Below are 12,088 nucleotides of genomic sequence, written 5' to 3'. Positions count from 1 at the left end.
TTTACTTCTCACTGACTCCTCTAGCCCCCCTGGGTCTGGACACCTTCTGATCGCCCTCTTCATTCGTGGAGCTAGGCGACTGAGGCCTCCCTTCAGAGTCAAAGTTCCCTCATGGGACTTAGCCAGGGTCCTTGAGGGGCTAGTCAACAACCCATTTGAACCACTAGAGTCAGCGGTGGTCATGCTTCTGACGCAGGAGCAGGAGAGACTTCACTTTCTGTGTCACGTTCGTGCTCTTCAGATTTACGTCCACCGCACTAGCCAGTGGTATAAATCAGAGCAGATGGTCATTTGGTATGGGGGCCGTGACCGGGGGGCGGCTGCCACAAAGCAGACTATGTCACATTGGATAAGGGATCGGCCTTGCTTTAAAGGTGCACGGTCAATCTTCGCCTCTAGGCGTTAGGGCTTATTCTACCAGGGGGTTTGCATCCTCCAGGGCTTTAGCAAGAGGAAGTTGTGATGTGGCAGGCTGGTCCTCTCTGCACACATTTATTCTATTTTATAGACCTTATGTAGCCCCGCCCCTTTTCAGCGCTGCGCTCGTTGTCTTTTGACTTCCGGTCTGTATTTTCATAGCGATCTTGTGTATTTACGAATGAAAGTTTCGTTTTAAAATCTTCCCGGTCTACTGACATTTAAGACATCTGCTTTAACCCTCTGGAGTCTGAGCTGTTTTCTGGGCCCTGGAGGTGTTCTGACATGCTCTGACATTTGTGCTTATTTCTGTTACTTGAGACATTTTCATGGCTAAAGTCTAATTACACTGTATTCAGCACAAACTCTGCTACAATAATATATCAGCAGCATGTGTGTAAAAGTTTGTAGTTTTGAGATAATGACATTTATGCGTGGTTTGTAAAAATACAAAAAAAAAATTCTCACTGAAATAAGGTCATGAAACCCATACTGATTATTTCTTCACAAGACTTTTGAAAATTGTATCACGTAGCCTAGAATATTTGCTCTAAAACTATGTGAAAATCACCCTGACTGCTCATTCAGATAAGACAATATATTGATTTAAAAATTTTACGACGTGTTTTGTGTTAGAAAGCTTTATGCGGGAGCTCATTAATATGTAAGCTTTTCACACCTGAGAAAGACAAAGACCCTTCCCTAACGGCCCTATTAGGAGCTATCAGGCCCTATCATTCTGAGCAACCTTGCACAAAGAATGAGGAGATTTAAAAAAGAATGGCTTTTAGATTGTTTGATTTATTTACAACACAACATAGTCCAAAGATACACAGCAAATGACAAAAAAGCACTCATTGAAAACAATGATCCAAAGACAGAGACACTTTGTGCCATTCCTAAAAACATTGTACATACCTTTCATTTCCAAGGTGTTTGATTTTCACTTTACCATGTTCATGTACAGAGACTCATGTGAATGTTGAAGTCAGCAGGATTCAGTGACATCTGGGCCCAAAAAAAAAAAAAAAAAAAGTGAACATACTGATATCAAGAGAAAGGCCTGCACGATTTTGGGAATACATTTTAGATTTTTCTGGTTAAAATTGCTTTTTAAAATTCACAGAATACACACACACACACACACACACACACAAATGTTTCCAACAATATATAATATAATGAACACCAGGTTTGTTGTCCCTTGTAGGCATAGGCTATGCGCAGTGCTGCATAAAATAATAATAATAACAATAACCATAGCAGCCTATAAATCTTCCAAAATATTTCAGTAACATCTAAGCTAGAGAAAAATATATTGATTATCATGTTACTTCAAATGTTTCCATTCGTTATGATGATATGAAATGAGATAATAGTAAAAACATGAAGCTGTTTGGTGCGTTTTGCTTTTCGAATGTATCAAATATGATACATTCAAACGCGATCGCGCTCAAATATAAAACATTATGGTTACCATATACATATCTACGTTTGAGCAGATATCCACAAACACAGTAACAGTAAACACGGGTCTAAATATTATAATATTCACCATATATCTAGAGACAGTTCAACTGCAATGTGAAATTTATGCAACAATAACAAACTAATATGTAAGAATTTCTTACCTTACATCTTTCTTGTCTTCAAATCGCATTCTTCTTCTGAGGTAGCCTAAATCCAATGTAAGCTCACGGCGCGTCTTTCAAACTCGACGAAAAGCAGAGACTTGTGAAGTGTTTTGGTGCTTTGTTTTTGAGGTAACAAGCGCGTTTGCATTCCATGTGGAGATTTGCATGTGAATATCTTTTGCGCGAGTGGGCGTGTTCGAATTATAATTAGGAAGCATTTGAGAAGCTGGACATCTTGTTGGTTTTATACAAATTACTTAAACAGAGAATATTTGTTTTCAGTTTGAATCCGATCATTTAAAAGTACACACTTAAAGGTAGGGTAGGTAATCCTTTTTCTAAAAAAAAAAACATTCCAAATTTGTTTAAACTGTCTTTATATATCAATACATAATTAAAATGTAAGTACTCTGAAAAAGAAAATATAAAAATCGAGTGACTGTAGACCTTTTAATCTGCAATAAACACAGCTCATTATTTCCATTCACTCCACCCCCTCCCTTCTGAGCTCCTTCCAAAGCCACGCCCCCAAAACACATGAACGCGCGACGCCAAACGCTCAGCTGGAACAAGACGTATTTATTACCTGAGACGAGTGGAGAGGAAGGAGCGCAGTACATACAGTGACATCATGTCAGAATCACATGTAATAAAATACCTAACTTTATCACTATGAATATAAACAAATAAGATTTCTTTTAGTACTCACTATCAAGCTAGCATATCGATAATGGTAAAGTTTCATTCGGTAACGAGCTATATTTATAAGGCAAAACTAAAAACAGGTTGATACACGTTTTTCCATTCCCATCAGTTACACTGTGATGAAGGTGAATTTCGTGTAAGATTCATAACATATACGGTGTTTTGCATGTAAGAGTTTCCATGATGAAAACATTGTTGACTCTAATGAAGACTAACGTACACTCCGAGTCCGGAGACAAGTACCGCATCGTCGGTTCGAGGACAGGTCCGGGGTTGAGGGCGAAGCAGAGGAGGTCGTTCAAGAGTGCGGGCAGGGTCCGAGGAAGTAGTTTTTGCCTTGTTTGCCTTCGCTGACTGCATGCAGGTGCTTTGAGCTGAATATTTCCGGGAACGGTGACATGTGATGAGTGCACGCAGGGCAGCGCGCGCAGTGGGGCTCAGGCACGAGACATGAAGGCATCTGATTGGTTCTTTACATTCGCACCGAATGGCAGTGATTGGTCAGAGTTTTTACTGTCCTACAGCTGCTACAGAGGTCTGATTTTTTTCATTCCTTTTTCTAAACACATAATGTATTGACTACTATCAGGATGGAAGGACCATTTCACCCAGTATAAAAAAAAGTGTTTCTGAACAGGATTACCTACCCTACCTTTAAATGTTTATAAAGGTATATGGCTCATAAATGTGTGACAAGTATTCGCTGAGTTTTGTTTCAGTTTATAGACGTGCTCAAGAAAAAAAAAGTTCAGCGCTATGGAGAGGCAGAACGCACACCCTATTTATTTTCTTTATTTTACAAAAGCACAATGTTTTGATTTGATTGTAAGTGGACACATACAAAAGTAGAAATATCACAGATTCTTTTTTTATATTTCTTTTTTCTGTATGACCATAAATGACGTAGTAATTTAAGTTTATAGTTCTACAATGTGAAGAAAATCCAGCAAAACGCGGGGGCGCGTTTGCCGACCTCAGAGGGACATTACAATCCTCATGATAACTTTCGTTAACTTTACATTAAGTAAATCAACTTCAAAAGCAAATTACTCCTGGACAGCAATGCCATAGAAATATATAGAGCGACCGCAAAAACGGAAGTCAAAAGACAATATTCTAAAGATGGCTGCGCCCTTGTTTCTCTGGTACATAAGGTCTATAGTTTGGATGTTCATGTTCCTCCGGGCTCATATGTCCTTAGATGTCGACTTCCCAAGCTCATGTCTGAGGCCCTTCTCGTGTTTATGCACAAACTTGAGGGGTCCAGACACTTTCAGTGCGGTGGCGTTGGTATTCTCGTTCCCATATCGCTTAAATCAATCGCAGCATTGAGAGTAGCTTTTGAAAGGGAACGTCTCGGGTTACTTGACTGTAACCCTGTTCCCTGAAAAAGTGGGAACGAGAGGCCGTGTTTAGGACGTTCTTCAGACAGAATGATTGATGAGTGCACCTGCCACGTCTATTTATAGCCTCTGACGTGTGCATTCCGATGAGGTCATAATCAGAGGTTATTTAAGCCAAATTCTTTGGCGTGTTTGCCACACGTGTTCACAACTGGTCAAACTAAGACGTTTTCCTATAGCGCTTAAATCAAGTGCAGCATCTTGTTCCCACTTTTTCATGGAACCGGGTTACAGTCAAGTAACCCGAGACATTTTTAAAGTTTTACTCTTCCATTCCTTAATCACTGATTTTAATACTGAGGGCATTGGGTATAATATTACTTTTATGTTGCTCTACCAAAAAATAAATAAATAAAAAATGTATATGTATTTTCATATATTGAAGCAACAGAATTATGCTGATCCCCACAAATCTAAAACATGCATGACAAAACACCTCTGACATATTATCGGTTTGAGTAAAAACATGTTTTTACCTTCTCACCCTGTTCACCTCTGTCACCCTGATGGAAAATAAATTAAGCAGCGTTAAATATATAAAAGCTAGAAACTCAAGGACTAGGGTGTACCAAAGAGTCCAGCTTGATCAGATTACATCTGGGGTTAAATTCATTTTCATTTAAGATATGAGGCTCATGTTACAGATGCCCTGTACTTTACTGTAAATGCCATCTTACTTACATCTTACTGTACATGACCTGTGGAGTAATAAACATGGAATTTATCCATTTAAAATAAACATTACTCACTCCCAGAAAAGCTTTAGGCCTAATACATACACTGAAAACACAACAGATCATCTAAGGACATGGGCATATAACGTTTTATAGATCAAATAACATAGGATGATAAACTGTATAATATTAAATGATATGGCCATGATATTTGATATTTAACTTCTAATAATGAGATAATCTACTGATTAAATAATAATAATAATAATAATAATAATAATAATAATGTAGCCATTGTCTCAATGGAACTTGTAATTAGTATAGATATTCTATAATCAATCTCGTGACCTGATGAAATCTTGCACAACATGTGCCACAAACCTTGACGCCAGGGATTCCATCTAATCCTGGCGTACCCATATATCCCTACAAATAACAGAACACACAGTGACCTATTCAGCCCATCTCTCTAAAAAGAGTCATGTGACTTCTTAAACAAGGATATCCCTGATAATACTAGTGTAAAACTTCACAGAAATGGTACATTTGGCTTTGTGTTCCTGAATTTTGACAATATTCTTTCCCCAGCCAACTATGGGTTATTCCTAAAAAATTTAAAAATAGGGAATTTATTGTGTATTCAAAGCAATACGTTTTTGATTGAAATGTAAAACAAATTAAGGTATCTGTTATCTTACCTTTATTCCATCGATACCTGGAAAACCAGGTGGCCCATTGGAACCCTACAAGTGAAAATTACAAATTGTATTTAGATATGTGACCCGTGTTTGCAAATTTTGTAATCAGACAAAAAAATTACTGAGCTGCCCCTGTCTGAAGCCAATAGAATCAGCTAAGTCAATTTAGAGAAAAATCGACTTAAAGTTTTCTGAAGATTCCAAAACAAAATCACCTAGCAACCATATCTTAAAATCCCTGGTAATAACACCAAATTTGGAACACCAAGTCAAAACCAACATAAATATTCTATTTTGTTTTCCATTATACCACAATTGTTTGATTAACATTAATGAAACAGACAGACAGCCTATATATTAAGACCTACTGTACCGCACGGACCTACAATAATGTTACACATCAGATGATAATATTTGAGTGAATACTCATATATTCAATACGCCAAGACAGATATTTTGAAATACTGTAATTCTGTGTATGTGTGTATATCGGGATTGCACGCATCTGTCAGTCAGCCAGAGTAAGATAGTTTTTGATGGACAAAGGAATGGTACTCCTCTCAGAAAACATACATAAAGATACTTTTAGATGTTAAATTTGGAGCATTGGGATCGCTAGACGAGGGCTTAATGAACAAAATTTTGTGAATACCTCAAAATCTACCTTTTTCACTTGTTTTGCCCGTAGCTCGAGATTATGCACTGCGCATTCCGACAAAAAAAAAAAAAGTATATATATATATATATATATATATATATATATATACATATATATATTAACCGGGATGTTAAATTGTTTTGCTAGGCATTATAACTCACAAAAGTGTGAAGTCATTTACCTAGTAAATAGTGGCTAGTGCCTGAATAAAACATGTAACACAGTCAGTAGCAAAGCAGGTCTGGTCTAGTGGCTGACAAAGATACTTTGTACTGTACAGTAAACGCAGACATAAAACCCTGTTGTGTTTACATGCTCTCAGTAGCCGCGTTTCCACTGTCGGGCCAGGGCCGGGCCAGGGCTTTAAACGGGCCGTGCCGGGCTAATAGCCTCGGGCCAATAGCACCGGGCATGCGTTTCCACTGTCGGGCCAGGAGCTCCCCAACGCTTCACTAAAACACGCCCGTAACACGCCTCTCTGGGACAACGTCACACTAACCCATCATTTCACCAACAAATGGAAGTTTTATCAGAAAACTAATCAGAAATCACTGGAAACAGCGTTGAAAACAAACACGATAAAAGCGGCCGTTTGCTAGCTTTTTTGTTTGTTTGTTTAGCAGCTACTTGAATATTTAAAACCCAAGCATCGATGTTTTACCACAGGTTTACAATAAAAAGTGATACATTGATCATAATGAATTAATTTATGTAAAAATTATGTAAAAATTGCACATTAGTCACGCAGAAATAAATTACCGTTAGGTCTATTTCACAAAAGAAAGAGGACACACTTACTTTTTCAGTCGCGTCTGTTTCTTTATCTGGTAACTTAGTTACAGGACATATTTACATCACATTTAGACAAAATTATAATTTCTACAAATATATGCCATACGACCTGAGGAGCTTTAGCACTCTCTCGACTCCCATACAGATATTTTCAGTCAGAAAAAAGTTACTTTATTTTTTGATAGTCCGTTTTAAAGAGACGAGACGTAGGCTATGACAGATAAAATAAAAACATGACTGTGATAGCCTTTAAGATTGGTCTGATTTCTTCAAGCGTTCGCTATGTTGTTTTTTTTTACTATGCGTATCTTCAAGCGTTTACTATGTTTACTATGGTAACGGCTAGCGCGCATAGTCTTTTGCATCACAAACAGAAGGCATTCAAACATGAACGCGATTTAAATTATTTTATTTTTAAGTCTTAAATGCTGACAGAATCATCCGGCGCTGCCGTCTCCCAACGGTAAACTCCTCCTCTGTTGGTAACCACTCCTCTAGCCCGAGCTGGCCCAAGGTATTCGACGGGCCAGAAATCCTGGCCGTTGGCCCCGAGTAAGCCCCGATCAAGCCCCGGAAGTGACAGTGGAAACGCGACTGGCCCTGGCACGCACTAGCACGGCCCGGCCCTGGCCCGACAGTGGAAACGCGGCTAGTGTGCATGTCTAGACATGTCTAGAATTTATTTTACTGTATTAGTGTTAGGGTTGGGTAACATTTGAATTTTTATGATTGCAATTCGGCTTATCGATTGCAATTCTTATTGATGAACAGTTTTTTAATACGTTTTTTTAAAAAAATGAAGTAAAACGTTTAGATATCAAACATTTATTCTGTGTCTTTTCGTTGCAGCCGAATACCATGAAAATCAGCAGCCTATAAACAACACTTAAACAATGAACTTTTGCCTATGGTTATAACAAAAATACCACAGCTAAAACAACTAGATTAATTAATATAAATTTCGAAGTTTATTAAGACAAGTAAACAGTCAGTAATAAAATAAGAATAAATAAACAAATTAGCAATAGCACAAAAATAATACAACTGAACAAAGTTCATATTCAAAACGGCATAGTTTTCAGTCATTCAGTCAAGATATATGAGTGATTTTATCTTTGTCCTTTGTTGTTTGCGCATAACATTAATGACAGTGGGGACTTCCGGTTATGACGTGCAGCTGATAAGTCGCACGAGTTGGGCTCGCTGCTAAATATTCATAAAAATCCTCAGAAAGACCACCAGAACTCGTATAACAGTATTTAAAAACCACTTAAAAGCTTTGCGAGACGAAATGCCACCAAAAACCATCAAATCTGGACACCATTCGAAGCCGTCTGTTCAGATGGAGGAGGAAAACTTGGCGCTAGCAAGCAAAAAGCTAACCGAGGCACAGCCACAGGTTGAATTTAATACGGCTACAAACGATGACATCCTCAGCGCAATTCAGTCTCTGAAAGCTGACTTTACAAAACAATCTACTGACATGCTCGATGCAATAAATGGCATAAAATCAGACTTACTGTCACAGTCGCAAAGAATAGGAGAGGCAGAAGAGAGAATCGCACAAACTGAAGAGGACGTCTCAACCCTTCAACACAAAGTTAAAAAACTTGAAGAAACAACAGAATTTCTACGGAACAAAGTGCAAGATCTGGAGGACCGCGGAAGGCGTTCTAACCTGAGATTAGAAGGCCTGCCCGAAAAAACAGAAGGATCTAATATGTGCGCTTTCATTGAAGACCTGCTCCCCAGGGTTCTGAACGACACGTTCAGTTCCACACCTGTCATCGAACGAGCGCATCGGGTTGGACAAGTTAACCCAAATCGCCCGACGACTCCAAGAACGATCGTGATGAAGTTCTTGAACTACCAGGATAAGGAGAAAGCTTTGAGAGCATCTAGGACAATGAAGGAATTACGATATGAAGGTCAACGGATCAGCCTGTTCCCGGATCTATCAGCCGAAACACGTCAGCGCCAACGGCAGTTTGATGGAGTGAAGGCCCATCTTCGAGGTATGGAAATTCGCTACGGTATGCTCTACCCAGCGCACCTGCTAGTTACGCACTCCGATCAGCGCCACATTTTTAAATCGGTCTCGGAGAGGACTTCATTCGGTCATTGCGTACCACAGCTTAAACGCCGTAGATAAGTGGGGACTTGTTAACAGTCCTAATTCCCGTGTTTATTAAGCAAAGGTAAAGTTTTAAGTGTTCCAATTTATGTGACAACAATCCTTAGTGACTCATTGTCCATTTCATTATACTGTATGTATGCGAGTACTTAAGTTTACGAATAACTGGACACGAGTCAAACTTAAGTTATGCCTATGTTCTATAAGGGTGAAAGTACGATTTTAATAATGTTAGTGGTCCAGATTTGTTCAGTATTTGGTAGTGAGCCCAGAGGGGTGAATATATCTCTATGATAGAGAGCTTGCAAAATGTTGCTCCATGTTATATTGATCAAACGTGTTTCATAACCAAAGTTGGTGATTGGGGGGTATTTTCATGCTTTCCATTTGGGGGAATGCGTGGGGGTGGAAGTGGGAGGTTGTTGAGGAAATCACACTTTTTCTTTTTCTTTTTCTTTTCTTTTTCTTTTCTTTTTCACGGTTTGCTTGGACACAGCTATGTCTACATGGTAATACAGATAGTAAATGATCAGTTTGTCAGAGATAAATATCTGTAGCTGGAATGTAAGAGGACTAAATAATTTGGTAAAACTTAAACAAGTATTAGGTCGACTGAAACAAATGGGAACAAGTATAATTTTTCTACAGTAAACTCATTTAATAAAAGAAGATACTAGCAGGGTCACGAAGAGATGGCCAGGTCAGGTTTTTGATGCCTCTTTCACCTCTCGAGCTAGAGGAGTCATGATCCTCATACACAAATCTGTTCCATTTCAGTTAAAAAAGCAACATATAGATCCGTTAGGGAGGTACATAGTTCTTAATGGTACGATCTTGACAACACAAATTAATCGAATAAGTATATACGGTCCTAATATAGACGACCCTTCCTTTTACCAGAACTTCTTTCTCACATTATCATCATATCCCGGACATTATGTAGTTGGAGGAGATTTTAATTGTGTATTAAACCCAGTGCATGATCGCTCTTCAGGAATAGATAATACCCATCAACAGTCTAAAAAAATTATCATTAAGTATATAACTGATCTGAATTTAGAAGAGATCTGGAGGTATCTTAACCCAAGCAAAAAAGAATATTCGTGCTTCTCAAACACACACAAAACATACTCTAGAATAGATTATTTTTTAATCTCTAACAGCCTAGTTTCAAAAGTAGGTAAATGCTGGTACGACAGTATATTACTATCTGATCATGCCCCTATTACGTTTACACTCCAAATGGACAATCTTGTATTTTCCCCTCCCAGATTTCGATTTCAAGCAAGATGGCTTCTGGACCCTGACTTTGTTAAATTCCTGGATAGCAAAATGGACCTATATTTTCTATTTAATAGAAAATCAGACAAGTGCTTCAGTCAAATGGGAGGCCTTCAAAGCCTATATTAGGGGGGGGGGGGGAGATATTAAGTTATACAAGATATAGATCCAAAACATATCAGACACAATTAGAAAATCTGGAAAAACAAATCAAGTTATTAGAGCAACACCTCTTTAGCAACAATGACCCTGTAAAGCGAAAAGAACTTCTTGTACTAAAAGCCCAATATAATGAATTAACCAGTAGTAAAATAGCTAAGAACTTAATGTGGCTAAAACAGTCCTATTATGATCAGGGAGAAAAACCGGGGAAGTTGCTTGCATGGAGAATTAAAAAAATACAAACCGATAGAGCCATCAATTCATTAACTTTAGAGAATGGGGCGAATATTGTTGATCCATTGGAAATAAATAATACTTTTAAATTGTATTTTGAAAATCTGTACAAATCTGAATTCACCTACGATTTAAAAAGGCAAGACAGTTTTCTTGATAAACTTAAGTTTCCTAAAGTATCAGAGGGGACAAGAAGTGAACTAGAGAGAAATTTAAGCATAGAAGAGTTCTCAGAGGCATTACAGGGCATGAGTAGTGGAAAAGCCCCTGGGCCTGATGGCCTCCCAATGGAAATTTCTAAAACGTTAGCAGGGAAACTTTTACCACACTTGCTTGAAATGTTCAATGAATCATTTGAAAAAGGAATATTACCCCCATCATTGAGATCAGCACTAATTACCCTTATATTAAAGCCAGGCAAACCCGCCAATGAAAAATCATCTTATAGGCCTGTATCTTTAATGTCATGCGATACAAAAATTCTCTGTAAGGCCCTAGCTAAGAGAATCGAAGCATTTATACCGAACCTTATTATGAATGATCAAAATGGGTTTGTGCTTGGAAGACAAGCCCTCCATAACATACGTAGAGTCCTAAATATACTATATAAAAAACAAAATGCCACGGATCATGCGGTCCTGTCATTGGACGCGGAAAAAGCCTTTGACAGGATTGAATGGGGATACCTTTTTGAGGTGCTTAAGAGATCTGGGCTGGGTGATGGGTATATTAAATGGATTAGGCTACTTTATAATGATCCACTGGCAGAAATAATAACAAATAACCAAATTTCAAAACCCTTTCATTTAAGTAGAGGTACACGACAAGGGTGTCCACTGTCCCCTCTGTTATTTTTATTTGCAGTAGAACCCCTTGCAATGGCAATCCGGAGTAGTCCTGAAATAAAAGGCATAACAATAGGTGAGAGGGAACATGGCTTATCTTTGTTTGCAGATGATATTGTGGTGTTTCTTACAAATCTAGACCCTTCTATTCAAGCACTCAATAATATACTAACTGTATTTGGAGAGTTTTCAGGTTACAAAGTTAATAATAATAAAAGTGCCTTGCTATTATTGAATGGGGATGAAAGGAGAAACTGTCTGACTTCCAGGCAATTTGCCAGCTCCCCTGAAGGTTTTACATATTTAGGAATTAAGATAACCCCAAATATAAAAGAAATTATTCCAATTAATTACGACCCATTAATAAAGAAAGTTATGGACTCACTTGAGAGATGGAATGCTTTGCCAATTTCTACTATTGGACGTATAAGTATTTAAAAAATGTCAATTC

The 12,088-nt window shown here is 38.2% G+C and overlaps 1 protein-coding gene across 1 annotated transcript in view; it reads right to left on the bottom strand.

The window, feature by feature from the left end:
• The window catches only part of col25a1 (collagen type XXV alpha 1 chain), a gene marked incomplete at its 5' end in the record, with an annotated part of 143,077 nt that overhangs the window by 98,479 nt on the left and 32,510 nt on the right, over positions 1–12,088 (bottom strand). Inside the window, 3 exons of the mRNA XM_084404111.1 lie at positions 4,636–4,662; positions 5,215–5,259; positions 5,532–5,576. Coding sequence (XP_084260237.1) covers positions 4,636–4,662; positions 5,215–5,259; positions 5,532–5,576 — 117 coding nt within the window. The remainder of the gene's footprint in view (positions 1–4,635; positions 4,663–5,214; positions 5,260–5,531; positions 5,577–12,088) is intronic.

The sequence above is a fragment of the Rutilus rutilus genome, assembly GCF_951802725.1.
Source record: "Rutilus rutilus genome assembly, chromosome: 3".
NCBI classification, from domain to species: Eukaryota; Metazoa; Chordata; class Actinopteri; order Cypriniformes; family Leuciscidae; genus Rutilus; species Rutilus rutilus.
The sequence above is the reverse complement of the archived record's forward strand: the minus strand, read 5'-3'. Positions and strand labels throughout refer to the sequence as shown.